The sequence below is a fragment of the Pelophylax lessonae genome (genome assembly GCF_965119305.1).
Source record: "Pelophylax lessonae genome assembly, chromosome: 3".
Taxonomy (NCBI): Eukaryota; Metazoa; Chordata; class Amphibia; order Anura; family Ranidae; genus Pelophylax; species Pelophylax lessonae.
The window spans coordinates 102,607,586-102,621,912 of NC_138770.1; the positions used below are offsets into that span (position 1 = coordinate 102,607,586).

Below are 14,327 nucleotides of genomic sequence, written 5' to 3' on the forward strand. Positions count from 1 at the left end.
CCGACATTTTCAATGAAAAAAAAACAGAGGGACAAACACCGAAATTTTTATCGTCCGTCCCCAGACGACCAATTTTCGTTTAATGTGTATGCAGTACGTCCGTGAAAAATCGGATACGAAAGACCGTACATGATCTGAAGTTGCTGACAACCTGGAAGTCTGGGAACAAATGTCCCAAAAAAAAAAAAAAAAATCAGACGAGAAATTTCGTGAACATTTATGCACTGTCAACTAAAAACGGTAATGAACGCTGAGCAAGAGAGAGAAAAATCGGAGGATATTTTGTCCTAATTCCGTCAAGTGTGTACGGGCCTTAAGGAGAGGTCTGAGAGCTGATTGGAGGGAAGAGACACATCTCCCTCCACACAGCTCACAGGAACAGAGCAGAGGCTGTCAACCACAAGCTGCGTGCCGGAGTTCCCTCCCCCTGTCATTTCTTTTGGTGTAGGGAAAACTTGTCAGAAGTGATTAATGCGTATAGCAGAGGAATGAAGCAGCAGACAGAAATTACACGTTGTGTCTTTAATTGAGACAAGTACACACTGTAGAAGGATATATGTTGTTCATATTTCATGTGCGAGGTTTACAACAATTTAAATGGAGATAGGTAGCAAATATCAGTCAAACATATGCGTTTATCCTATGTCTTGTGGACGCACACAGCATACGTTATTCAACTTATGTAAATATTTTTAGGCAATGTCTTTATATTGACTTTTTGCTATATGCATGTAACCTCATTTTTGTTTTGTATATCAGTCTGTTCAGATAGAGAATACCGAATACTTTATTATTCCCAAAGGGAAATTGTTGCAACACAGACGCACTTAACAAAGATCACAACAATAAACTGAACAAGATACAAAAACACATCAAAATTACCAAAGCAGCCAGTAGCCCGAAACAAAACAAATTAAAACTACACTACAAATAAACATCCATACAATTAAAATACAAAGTAGAATAAATAAGGGCTCTTTCACACGGAGCGGACCGTATTGCGATCCGCTCCGGCACTTTTTTTTTTCACGGACACGGATGACATTTGTGTCATCCGCTCCGTATGTCCGCATATCATCCCATCCGTTTGCGGATGATATACAGACATAATGTAGGTCTATGGGATTGCGGATGTCAGCGGATGACACTGCTGACATCCGATTTTGCATCCGTTCCGTTTTTTAAAAATAGGGTTCTGTTCCGTTCCAAAAAATGGAACAGAACTGAAAGGACGAAAATCGGATGTCAGCGGATGGTCATTCGCTGACATCCGCAATCCCATAGACATTCATTATGTCCGTATATCACCCGCAAACGGATGGGGTGATTTACGGACATACGGAACGTCCGTGTGAAAGAGCCCTAACACAGATTAAATAACCAGACAATCAAACTACCAAATGTAAAGATATACAGTATGTATATGTATGTGTTTATCTGATAATATAAAGCCAAACAGGCCAATAACAACAAGATATAGCAACTTTACAGGAAGACCTACTTAAAACAGAGAAGTGGGCAGCTATATGGCAAATGAGGTTTAATATTGAAAAATGTAAAGTTATGCACTTGGGAGCTAAAATATGAATGTAAGTTACATGCTAGGGGGAGAATCTCTGGGGAATTTGAGGATGGAAAAAAATCTGGGGGTCCTAGTAGATGACAGATGCAATGCCAAGCTGCAGCAGGCTATTATGCATTAACAAGGGTTTTTACTCAAGACGTAAAACTATAATTCTATCGCTTTACAAAACTCTGGTTTTGCCACATCTTGAGTATGTCATCCAGTTTTGGTTACCGTTCCCCAGGAAGGATGTGCTGGAACTTGAGCGAGGCCAGAAAAGAGCCACAAAGCTAATAAGGGGGTTGGAGGACCTCAGTTATGAGGAATGACTGCATAAATTAAACCTATTTTCTCTAAAAAACATACACTTTATAGGGAATATGTTTGCAATATACAGATCTCTAAATGGTGACTCTAGCACTAGGAGGAAACTATTTACAGGCATACCCCACGTTTAAGTACACAATGGGACCAGAGCATGTATGTAAAATGAAAATGTACTTAAAGTGAAGCAATACCTTTTTTCATTTCTCAATGCATGAAAATACACTAGCTCCATAGGAAATCTTGGTCAGCTTGACATGGCATTGCTCCCAAACCATGTGACAAGGACACCAAGGTTCGGGAGCATGTTAAGGGGATCCAGGACTATGACATAGTAGATTTCCTAGGCAAGCTGGCCAGCCACAAAAAGGATATGTTGTAGTCCTGGGTCCCCTCTCGGTGCTCCCTAAGTTTGGTATCCCTGTCACTTATGGTTTGGGAGCAGTGCCATGTCAAGCTGACCAAGATTTCCTATAGACGCCAATGTTAAAAACCGGGAGTAGTGTCATGCCAAGCTGAACAAGCTGTGTCCTTACTCGCGAGTGTACGTAAAGTGAGTGTACTTAAAGCGGGGTATGCCTGTAATCCATGGTCTCTAAAGAAGACACATGGCTATACAATGACGTTGGATGAGAAGTGGTTCAATCTTAAACTGTGTAAGTGGTTCTTTACTGTATGAGTGGTAAGGATGCGTAACTCCCTTCCACAGTTGGTGGTGCCAGTGGAGAGTGTAAGTAAATTATTAAAAAACTTTTAGCCATATTCCTAAGCAAACAGAATGTACAAGGATATCGAAATTGGTAATGCCATAAACACTCACACACAGGTTAAACTGGATGAATTGGTGTCTTTATTCAACCTTACCCACTATGTATCATCAGATAAAGAAAGGAAAACCGCTCACTGACCCAGTGCATGAGTATGTGAATGAGTGTGGCCTCAACCAGTGCCGCTCCAGCCACGCCCTCTGACATGTTTCGGCCTGCACACCAGGGATTGTGACTAAGCCCATGTGCGGGGTGAAACATGTCAGAGGGCCTGGTTGAAGCAGCACTGGCTGAGGCCACACTCATTCACATATTTATGCACTGGGTCAGAGGGCGGTGCTCTTTATTTTCTCTGATGATGCTTCAACACCCCTAAATGTGGATAGGCGCCTGCCCCCTTCACTGCAACCAACATGGTGGTCTTTGTCTCAGCTTAGATTGGCACTGCAAGTTATACCTTACCAACTATGTAACTTTGTATACTGGCAGTGCAGAGTTTGATTTTCTAAATGTCAGTGTGAATGATTTGAAGGTAGATAGTCCTCTGTTATTACAATGATAACCCAGACGTTTTCTGTAGATTCAAGTGCGGGCTTCTGTGGCTTTCAACTGGATTGTGGGCTTGATGTGTCCTGTGTCCTCTGTGTTCCTCCTCCAGGGTTGAGAAGATAGACAATGAAGCCAAGAGCAGTTATGAGAAGTTTCAGACGATCACCAAGAAGTGGCTGCTGAGCCGGGAGAAGCAGATTCCCCAGGATCTCTGGGCTCTACTGAACTCTCAGCAAAAACAATGTGCACAACTGATTGAGGTCAAGAACAAGCTGATCGGGGAGCTGCAGCAGGTGGGCACAACTGACATTGGAATTAGGTTTTCTACACAATTACCAGACCATGCTCTGCAATAGTTTATACAATTTCTTTGAAAGAAAGGTTTGTCTCTTTATAATAAATATCACAAAATCTACCCTTCTCCCTCCATCCCTTTCTTGCCAGCTGCCTATTGAAAGGCAGTGCCAGCTGTCAATCAGGCACCAGGGTTGATCCTGGCAATATTGTCAGAATATTTCTTGAGCTTGGAGCAGCTCTGCCCTACCAGCTAATAGTGGGCAATAGCCCGCTATAAACTGACTCTGGGTCACAGGAGAACAAAAGTAATTGTACTACTGTGACCCACAAACGAAGTATGGCCGTACTTCTCATTTTTTTTTTTTCTTTTTTTTTTTATATATTCAGAGAAACTAATAAACATTGCAGATATGCCATTCACTATATTACCAAAAATATTGGGACGCCTGCCTTTACATGCACATGAATTTTAATGGCATCCCAGTCTTAGTCCGAATTTGAGTTGGCTCACCCTTTGCAGCTATAACAGCTTAAACTGTTCTGGGAAGGCTGTCCACAAGGTTTAGGAGTGTGTCTATGGGAATATTTGAGCATTCTTCCAGAAGTGTATTTGGGAAGTCAGGCACTGATGTGGACAAGAAGGCCTGGCTCACAGTCTCTGCTCTAATTCATCCCAAAGGTGTTCTATGGGGTTGAGGTCAGGACTCTGTGCAGGCCAGACAGGTTCCCCCACCCCAAACTCGCTTATCCGTGTCTTTATGGACCTTGCTTTGTGCACTGGTGCGCAGTCATGTTGGAACAGGAAGGGGCCATCCCCAAACTGTTCCCACAAAGTTGGGAGAAGGAAATTGTCGAAAATGTCTTGGTATGCTGACTCCTTAGGAGTTCCCTTCACTTAAACTAAGGGGCCAAGCCCAACCCTAGAAAAACAACCCCACACCATAATCCTCCCTCCACCAAATGATTTGGACCAATGCACTTAGCAAGGTTCATAAAGACATGGATGAGCGAGTTTAGGGTGGAGGAACTTGACTGGCCTGCACAGAATCCTGACTTCAACCCGATAGAACACCTTTGGGATGAATTAGAGCAGAGACTGCGAGCCAGGCCTTCCTGTCCACATCACATCAGTGCCTGACTTCACAAATGCGCTTCTGGAAGAAGACACGCAGAGTGGGGCTTGGGAGCGAGCACACACTGATGCCCCCAGAGGAAGTGGCTTGCTATGGGGGTCCCTGGAATGGGGGAGGAGCTCCAGCAGGGGACCCCAGAAGAGAAGAATCAAGAATCAGGGCTGCTTTGTGCCAAACCATTGCAAAGAGCAGGTAAGTATTATGTGTTTTTTATTCTTACAAAAGTAATTTGCGTATAGAAAAACTTTAAAGCGGTGTTTCAGTCTCCAGCCCCCCCACTCCAAAAATTAAAAGTCAGCAGCTACACATACTGTAGCTTCTAACTTTTAATATTAGGACACTTACCTGTCCTGGAGTCCAGCGATGTCGGCACCGCAGCCGATGTTTACATTGGCTGTCGGGTGCTTCTGCCGCCATTGCCGGTCAGGCAACCTGGCAGTGAAGCCTTGCGGCTTCATGGGCGTGTCCCTACTGCGCATGTGCGAAGCGCGCTGCGCATTTGGATCTGCTCGGCGGAGGAGGAGCTGTCAAAAACAGGGACCCGTTACCCCCTCCCCCTTGAAAGGTGCCAAATGTGGCACCGGGGGGGGGGGGGACAAATGAGCGGAGGTTCCACATTTGGGTGGAACTCTGCTTTAAGTTGGTACAGTTGATTTATTATAGAGTAGAAGCTGTTCACTTAGCAAAGTGTATGATAACTTAGTAAAAGTAAATAAGTTGAAAATAAATAAGTGTGATTCTCTTTTTTAATTTTCTACACACATGATTGGGTGTTCAAGGTGAACACAGGTTCACCATATGTATTAACATTCACCTTGCAATGTATAAATTCACTTTGGTAGGTGAACAGCCTCTACTCATTTAATAAACCAACTCCAATGTCTTCAATGCCAACAGCCATTAAAGATGATTAATCTACCGTAGTGCGCTGATGCAATCATTGGAGAAACAGAGCACAAACTGAATAAGGCAGGCAGTCCCTGCATAGGTGTCGCTAAGCACTGCCCATCCCCAAATGCATGTGAGTCCAGTCAAGCAATGTGCAAAGCAGAATGCACATCTAGAGGATCTCTGATACTGTTTTGTTTTTGATCCTGGTTTGGAAACATATATTCATCTTACTGATATGGGCTTGTGATTATAGCTCTCAGAGTGCTGGGAAATAAAAGTCAGACCTTCTATTTGCAGAGTTTTTTTGTTGCCCCTGGATGTACTAAAAGAGCAGTTTTACGTTTATTGATATTCATTTGTCCAGGGCAATGTTCGAATTTTAGAAAAACGTAGGAAAACGAGGTATGAACAAGCTAAAGAGCACTAATACAAAAATAATGTGTCAGTCATAAATAAGCCTCTAAGATGGAAGGGTTGTAAGAGAAAATCACTTCAGACTACTTTACACGACTGAGGTGAGGATTCTGATGATATCTTTGTGCAGCGGTTGGATCCAAGAGGTTCAAATATTAGTATATGGACTCCTGAACTTTTCTAGGAGCTGAAGAGGAAAGATGACCAGTATGTGAAAGATCTCAAGAAACAGGGCGAAGACATTGACCTGCAGATCGAGAGGATGGAGGACCAGGTGAAGAGCCTCATCAAGACCTATCGGGAAGAACTCCTGCTCATCGAGGTACAGCCTACCTTGTCCTTATCTTTATTAGTAATACTTACTTCATTTGCTGCTGCTTGTACCAGACTTAAGGATAAGTTCACCTTTTGGAGCATGTTACACATTACACGCTTATCTAGGACATAACCTCTAACTTGCTCCAGCCGCAGCCACCGATTGCCTCCCCTGTTACAGCAGGCTTGGTTCTTCTCCTCCCACCCTCTGTCACGTTTTAACCACTTGCCGTCTGCTCACTAGAGCTGTACTGCGGCAAAGTGGCTCTTGTAGGTCTGACGACGTAGTACTACGTCGGCAGACACTCCCCCTTCTAGGAGGCTCGCTCCCGCTGTATTCAGTCACAGCGGGAGACGGGCCAGGGGAGGAGCGGGCGGATCTCCTAAGTGACAGGCAGGGTCAGATTGCAGATAGCATAGCTGAACCCTCGATCTGTCCTTGTGTCACACAGTCACCTCCCCCCACACACGTCAGTAAGCACCAGGCATACATTAACCCCTCCCTCTCCAATAAAATTAACCCCTTCCCTGCCAGTGTCATTTTTACAGTAACAGTGCATATTTATAGCACTGATTACTGCAGTAATGTCACTGGTACCCCCAAAAGTGTCAAAAATGTCAGTCAAGGGTCCGATCTGTCCGCCGCAATGTCGCAGTCCCGCAAAAAAAATCGCAGATTGCCGCCATTACTCGTTAAAAAAAAACACCAAAAATGACATAAATCTTTCCCTTAGTTAGTAAACGCAATAACTTTTGCACAAACCAATCAAAATACGCTTATTGCGATTTTTTTTTACCAAACATGGGTAGCAGAAAACAAATTGGCGAAAAAATTAAAAAAATTTTTGATTTTTACATTTTTTTGGGGGGGAATTTCATATAAAAAAATGTGAAAAATATTGTTGTTTTTTCAAGATTTACGCTATTTTTTTGTTTATAGCGCAAAAAGTAAAAATCGCACAGGTGATCAAATACCACCAAAAAAAAAGCTCTGTTTGTGGGAAAAAAGGACGTAAATTTCGTTTGGATACGGTGTCGCACGACCGCACAATTGTCAGTTAAAGTCGCACAGTGCCGAATCGCAAAAAGTGGCCCAGACGTAAGACAGCAAAATCCTCCGGTGGTAAAGTGGTTAAAAACAGCACGGCTGTGTGGGGCTCTGCCTGCACAGCTACGCCATTGATTCACAGTAATCTGTAAAATTATGAACTACAAGTACTGTCTTCCACTGCAACAGGTGACTTGTAGTTCTCAATGGTCTGTGAGGGTGCTAATGAGCATTCTTGTAGTTCATTGACAATTCCTCTAGCTTTGAAACAGCCTGTACACAGGTACCGGCAGAAAGCTGCAGGTAGTGTCTGCAGAAGCTTGACATTGCACCTGTGATCTGCTCATCCCAGGCACAGTGCTCTACAGGCTTCTGAGAAAGCAAATCATAATTGCACATATTATACCTGCAAAAACATGTGCATGTATTATTTTTAGATGAAAGGTTAACTTAGCCTTTAACTTGGTCGTACACTATTAGATCTTAATTTGAAATTTTTTGTTTTGAGAAGGGTTCATTCAATTGTTCAATTTTTACTTGGGTCAAACCGATTTTCATTTTCAAACATAGTAAGGAGGAAGCAGGATGGAAGATTTTTTATGAAATTAATGAATTTCTAACTGGGTATGTGGCTTTTGTCCAGGAAATTGCATTTGTTCCAAATGTGAATGTTAAAAGCAAAAACAACATTTTGAGAATTTGCACTGAGAATTTTCATACAAACCTTTGTACTAAAATCTACTAGTATTTGCCCAGTTTTAGACAACCTGAATGATTTGAGCATTCATGTGGTGTAACTCTTGAAATATCATTTTAGGGTGAACTCTTAAATAACTACAAGCCACTGCTCATTGGCATTGTACCACTTTGATATATAACCCCCAACTGTTTCATTTCCCGTCCTAACCTGTACACTAAACCTCAGTTCCCATGTCTTGTAGAAATCATTTGAACAGGAACGCAGAGAGTTGTTAGACAAGAATCGAAAGAAGTGGGAGCAGGGCATGCAGAGTCGCCAGGACAAGGAGGTAATGGCTGCATTTCTATATTTCTGAGTAAGCATTTAAAAATATATAGTGTTATTAAATCCTCTTGATAAAAAAAATAAATAGGGCTGCAGACTAGGGATGAGCTCAGATGTGTTCAGATCGTAGTCTTAACCCACCTGACCAAGCCCTTATGGAAGCTGTTACACTACTGGGTCAATTATAAGTGCATGAGGCATTCCCTACCATGCAGTCACATGTATACACATTACTTGTGTACAACGCCCAGAAATGCCCAGGCTGGAGATGATTGGCACAGTACAGATGACAGCTTCTTGGCAAGCTCACTCATGTAGGATTGGACTAGGATCCAAATACACCTGAGCTAATCCTTACTGAACACAATTTTCCATGTGTTCTGTGTGCTTTCCTGACAGGAACTACCATGTATGCTTGTTCCTGACAAGGAACTATATCCCAACCTCTAAATTCTGCATGTACTGACATGCACAGACAAACCCAAAGCCCATGACATCAAGGCTCTATTCTGTGCCCCCCCCCCCCCCAGGCAGTTGTTGGAGTGGCTCCTGAGACTCTACAAGTCTGTAAAAGGACAGGGCGCTCATGCTCTTTGTCTAGATGGCTCTAGGGACGATGTGACATGGTCCCGATAAGGTCATGTGACATTTCTGTGAGGCTTTTTTGTGCTCACTCCCCAACCAGAAATTTAGGGAAGTGACCCTGAGCAATCCAGGACTAGTGCCTTTTTAAATAGTATAAAATATAAGTGCTAGGCCATATATTAAAGCTGAACTAAAGTCATGCTGTTAAAAACTATAAGCAGGCAGGCTTTTATTGCAGAAGCAACATGCACTGTCTCTTCTTCAATAAAATGCCCGAACCTGCCTGCTCGCCATCTCTTCCAGCACTGTAAACTGAGCTACACATGCTTCAGCACTGGTCTTCAGGCCTCTTTATTGGTCGACGGGGGATGAAGGCACTCCTGCGCATGCATTCAGAGACTGGCCCGGCACTGTAAGCTGAGCTACGCATGTGTATCTCAGTTTACAATGCTGTAAATATAAAATGCAGTTTTTAAATGATGAGTTTATTTATTAAGGGAAAAAGTCTGTCCAAACCTGCCTGGCCCTATGTGAAAAAGTAATTGCACCCTAAGCCTAATAATTGGTTGTGCCACCCTTGGTGGCAACAACTGCAATTAAATTTTTGCGATAACTGGCAATGAATCTTTAACATCGCTGTGGAAGAATTTTGGCCCACTCTTCTTTGCAGAATTGTTTTCATTCAGCCACATTGGAGGGTTTTCCAGCATGAACAGCCTGTTTAAAGTCATGGCACAGCATCTCAATCGGATTTACTGTGCCTTGAAAAAGTATTTATACCCCTTGAAATATTCGACATTTTGTCATGTTACAACCAAAAACATAAATGTATTATATTGGGATTTTATGTGATAGACCAACATAAAGTGGCACATAATTGTGAAGTGGAAGGAAAATGATAAATGGTTTTCAAAATGTTTTACAAATAAATATGTGAAAAGTGTGGCGTGCATTTGTATTCAGCCCCCCTGAGTCAATACTTTATAAAACCACCTTTCCCTGTAATTACAGCTGCAAGTCTTTTTGGTTATATCTTTACCAGCTTTACACATCCAGAGAGTGACATTTTTGCCCATTCTCTGCAAAATAGCTCAAGCTCTGTCAGATTGGATGGAAAGCGTATGTGAAGAGCAATTTTCAAGTCTTGCCACAGATTCTCAATCGGATTTAGTCTGGACTTTGACTCGGCCATTCTAACACATGAATGTCCTTTATTCTAAACCATTCCATTGCAGTTCTGGCTGTATGGTTTATGGTCGTTGTCCTAGTAAAATGCAAACTTTCGCCCCAGTCTCAAGTCTTGTAGACTCTTACAGGTTTTCTTCTAAGATTGCCCTATATTTGGCTCCATCCATCTTTCCATCAACTCTGACCAGCTTTCCTGTGCCTGCTGAAGAAAAGCATCCCCACAACATGATGCTGCCACCACCATGTTTCACGGTGGGGATGGTGTGTTAAGGGTGATGTGCAGTGTTAGTTTTCTGCCACACATAGTGTTTTGTTTTTAGGCCAAAAATTTCAATTATGGTCTCATTTGACCAGAGCACCTTCTTCCATGTGTCCCCCTCAAGGCTTCTTGCAAACAGGACTTCTGGCTTTTTTTCAACATTGGCTTTCTTCTTGCCACTCTTCTGTAAAAGCCAGATTGGTGGCGTGCCTGACTAATACAGTAGTTGTCCTGTGGACAGATTCTCCCACCTGAGCTTTGGATCTCTGCAACTCTTCCAGAGTTACCATGGGCCTAGTGGCTGCTTCTCTGATTAATGCTCTCCTTGCCCGGCCTGTCAGTTTAGGTGGACGGCCATGTCTTGGTAGGTTTGCAGTTGTGCCATACTCTTTCCATTATTTGGATGATGGATTGAACAGTGCTCCATGAGATGTTCAAAGCTTGGGATATTTTTTTTAACCTAACCTGTCTGGTGTGTTCCTTGGCCTTCATGTTTGTTCACTAAAATCTTCTAACAAACCTCTAAGGGCTTCACGGAACTGCTGTATACTGAGATTAAATTACACACAGGTGGACTCTATTTACTAGCTAGGTGACTTCTGAAAGCAACTTTTTCCACTAGATTTAAGTTAGGGGAATCAGAGGTGGTTCTACAAAGTATTGACTCAGGGGGTCTGAATACAAATGCACACCACAGTTTTCAGATATTTATTTTTAAAACAAAATTGAAAACCATTTATAATTTTCCTTCCACTTCACAATTATGTGCCTCTTTGTGTCTGACTATCACTTAAAATCCCAATAAAATACATTTACATTTTTGGTTGTAACATGAAAATGTGGAAAATCTCAAGGGGTATGAATACTTTTTCAAAGTACTGTAAGTCAAAACTTTGACTTGGCCACTCCAAAACCCTAATTTTGTTTTTTGTTTTTTTTGAGCCATTCAGAGGTTTACTTGCTGGTGTGTTTCGGATCATTGTCCTGTTGCATAATCCAAGTGTGCTTGAGCTTGAGATCACAAACACGAATATTCTCCTTCAGGATTTTCTGGTAGAGCGCAGAATTCATGGTTCCATCAATTATGGCGAGTTGTCCAGGTCCTGAAGCTAAGCCAAAGCAGCCTCAGACCATCACACTACCACCACCATGTTTGACTGTTGCTATGATGTTCTTTTCATGAAATGCTGTGTTAGTTTTACACCAGATGTAACGGGATGCACACCTTCCAAAAAGTTCAGTCCACAGAATATTTGCCTAAAAGTCTTGGGGATAATCAGGATTTTTTGGCAAATTTGAGACTAGCCTTTGTGTTCTTTTTGGTCAGCAGGGGCTTTCGCCTTGGAACTCCCCATGGATGCCATTTTTGCCCAGTCTCTTTCTTACTATTAAACTATGAACCTTAACTGAGGCAAGTGAGGTCTGCAGTTCTTTAGATGTTGTTCTGAGTTTTTTATGACTTCCTGGATGAGTCGTTGTTGTGCTCTTGGAGTAATTTTGGTAGGCCGGTGTTCTGTCAGAATACCATACCCTATCAGAATTCCATACCTACGTCATTTCCGGTTGCGGATCAGGTGTGGCTTCGTCATGAATCAGCTGTAGCCACGTCACAAGTCATACTGCGCATGCGCAGAATAGGTAGAGCATTTTGATAACATCGTAAGCGTCAGGCAAAAGTCCTAGTGTGCATGCGCCGGCGCATGCGCACCAACGGGTCAGGCAGCGGGATCTCTGATAAGAAACATCCATCCGATCTCCATGGCCAACACTGCGCCGAGCCAACACTGTAGCGACCCGACAATCCGATCTCCATGCCCCACACTGCGCCGACCCGACAATTAGACAGTGGGCGTGCGCGTGTGGGTAGGGAAAAGGATTGTCCCATTGTCGGCTCGGCGCAGTGTATGCCATGGAGATCGGATAGATGTTTGTTATAAGAGATGCCACTACCCGATCCGTTGGTGCGCATGCGCCCACTCATGCGCAGAAGAACTTTTGCCTCACCCCCTTACGATGTTATCAAAATTCCCTACCTATTCCGCGCATGCGCAGTAGAACGTGTGACGCGGCTACAGCTGGTGCATGACGAGCCTGCACCGGAAATGACGTAGGTAGGGAAATCTGATGGGGTAGGGTTTTCTGATAGAATACCAGCCACTCCAGGGAAGGTTCACCACTTTTCTTTGTTTTCTCCATTTGTGGATAATGGCTCTCACCATGGCTCGCTGGAGTCCCAAAGCCTTAGAAATGGCTTTGTAACCCTTTCCATGTCAGTCACCTTGTTTCTCATCTGTTCTTGAATTTCTTTAGATTTAGATGATGTGTTGCTTTTTGAGATATTTTAGCCTGCTTCACTGGGTTTTTAAAGTGTATCCAAATCTTTTTTTTTTTTTTTTTTCATTTTTTGTTTTGGATATATGTGATAATGTGGATTAGAACTACCGTCCACTGGGGAAATTCAGCATCCTATATTTGTCCTGGTGCTCATTGTCAGCTGGACAGAAAGTGATGAAAAACCCAGAATTTAGGGTTGTCACCAGAACACGAATAGAGAGGAAAACTTTTGTTAGGGACAGCTGTTGAAGATTTTCATTCACTTTCCAGAGATTTCATCTAACTTTCGTTTTAACTTTTGTTTCCAGCACAGAAAAAAAATATAAATGTCCCCAATGGGACATGAAAAAAAAATTTGACAGCGGTTCTAACCATTCTGTACTCAATTCAAATCTAAATAAAATGTTTTTGCCTTTTAATATATTTTAGGAGAGAACATATAGAATACAAATATAGAATATAGACTAAGTTGGGTTTGTGTTATTTAAAACATAACAATTTGAAATCCAGAGACCCACATGACTAATACAAATGTACAGCAGTGTGTTAATCAGATTGGTGATTATATTACTGTAAATGAATAAGGTGCCCTCTAATTGGATGTATTGTATATGGCAGCTGGAGAATCTATTAACTCGTATGAAAAAGGTGGAGGAGTATCAGAAACAGCTAAACCAGCTCCGGGTGCAGGATGGTGAGGAATACAACATTATCAAGATCAAACTGGAGAACGATGTGCAGGTCAGTGTTACATTTTCTGTTCATGTTCACACGATACCCACATGCAGAATTGTTTATTGCTGTAACAAGTTTAAAAATTGAGAACGTTAAAAAAGCATATTCATTTTTACCTATAGGTCCCATAAATCACTAATATTATCTAATTCCAATATAGATGTTTAATACTAGTTCCTGTGCCTGAGGTCAGTGTGCCCCCCTTTTTTAAAGGAACAAAGATTTTTTTTGTAGAAGTGTTTAATGGCATACCCCCAATCTTCCTAGGTCCATTATTAATTTAACAAAGTAGAATCTAAGACTAACAAGGTACAAGACTATTACTGCTATAACATAACAACGAAAGAGGCTTAGTGGTTCCAGAGAACATACTTGATCATAGGATTTACAATTCATGGGACCCAGTATTCCTCCTGTAACAGCTGGATAAGTATCCCCCTTTTTCTGCGCTATATGGCCAAAAGTTTGTGGAAATCGGACTGTCACACTTTCTGGCCAAAAATATGTAGAAGCCCCTCCAAATTATTGAGGTCAGATGTTTCCAGTGAAGGGTTCTGTTAACCCTACACTACACAAAGACATTTTAGACAAATGGCCAGTTCCAACCTTGTGGGAACACTTTGGGGGAAGGTTCTTTTCTGTTTCAGCATGACTGTGCCCCTGTAGACAAAGCCAGCTCTCTAAAGTCATGGTTTGATGCATTTGGTGTAGAGGAAGTCAAATGGCCTCTACAGAGTCCTGATCTCAACTCGACTGATCACCTTTGGCATGAATTGGAACACTGATTGTGAGCCAGGTTTTCTCAACTAACTCAGCACCAGACTATGCTGATGGTCTTTTTCCTAAATGGGCACAAATTCCCACGGACCCACTTCAAAATATTGTAGCAAGGCTTCCCAT

General features: G+C 42.4%; 1 protein-coding gene across 1 annotated transcript in view; it reads left to right on the forward strand.

Annotated features, from left to right (window-relative positions):
• The window catches only part of DRC1 (dynein regulatory complex subunit 1), a 73,242-nt gene that overhangs the window by 17,489 nt on the left and 41,426 nt on the right, over positions 1–14,327 (forward strand). The window contains exons 5-8 of the mRNA XM_082249331.1: positions 3,314–3,497; positions 6,124–6,261; positions 8,244–8,330; positions 13,311–13,433. Coding sequence (XP_082105457.1) covers positions 3,314–3,497; positions 6,124–6,261; positions 8,244–8,330; positions 13,311–13,433 — 532 coding nt within the window. The remainder of the gene's footprint in view (positions 1–3,313; positions 3,498–6,123; positions 6,262–8,243; positions 8,331–13,310; positions 13,434–14,327) is intronic.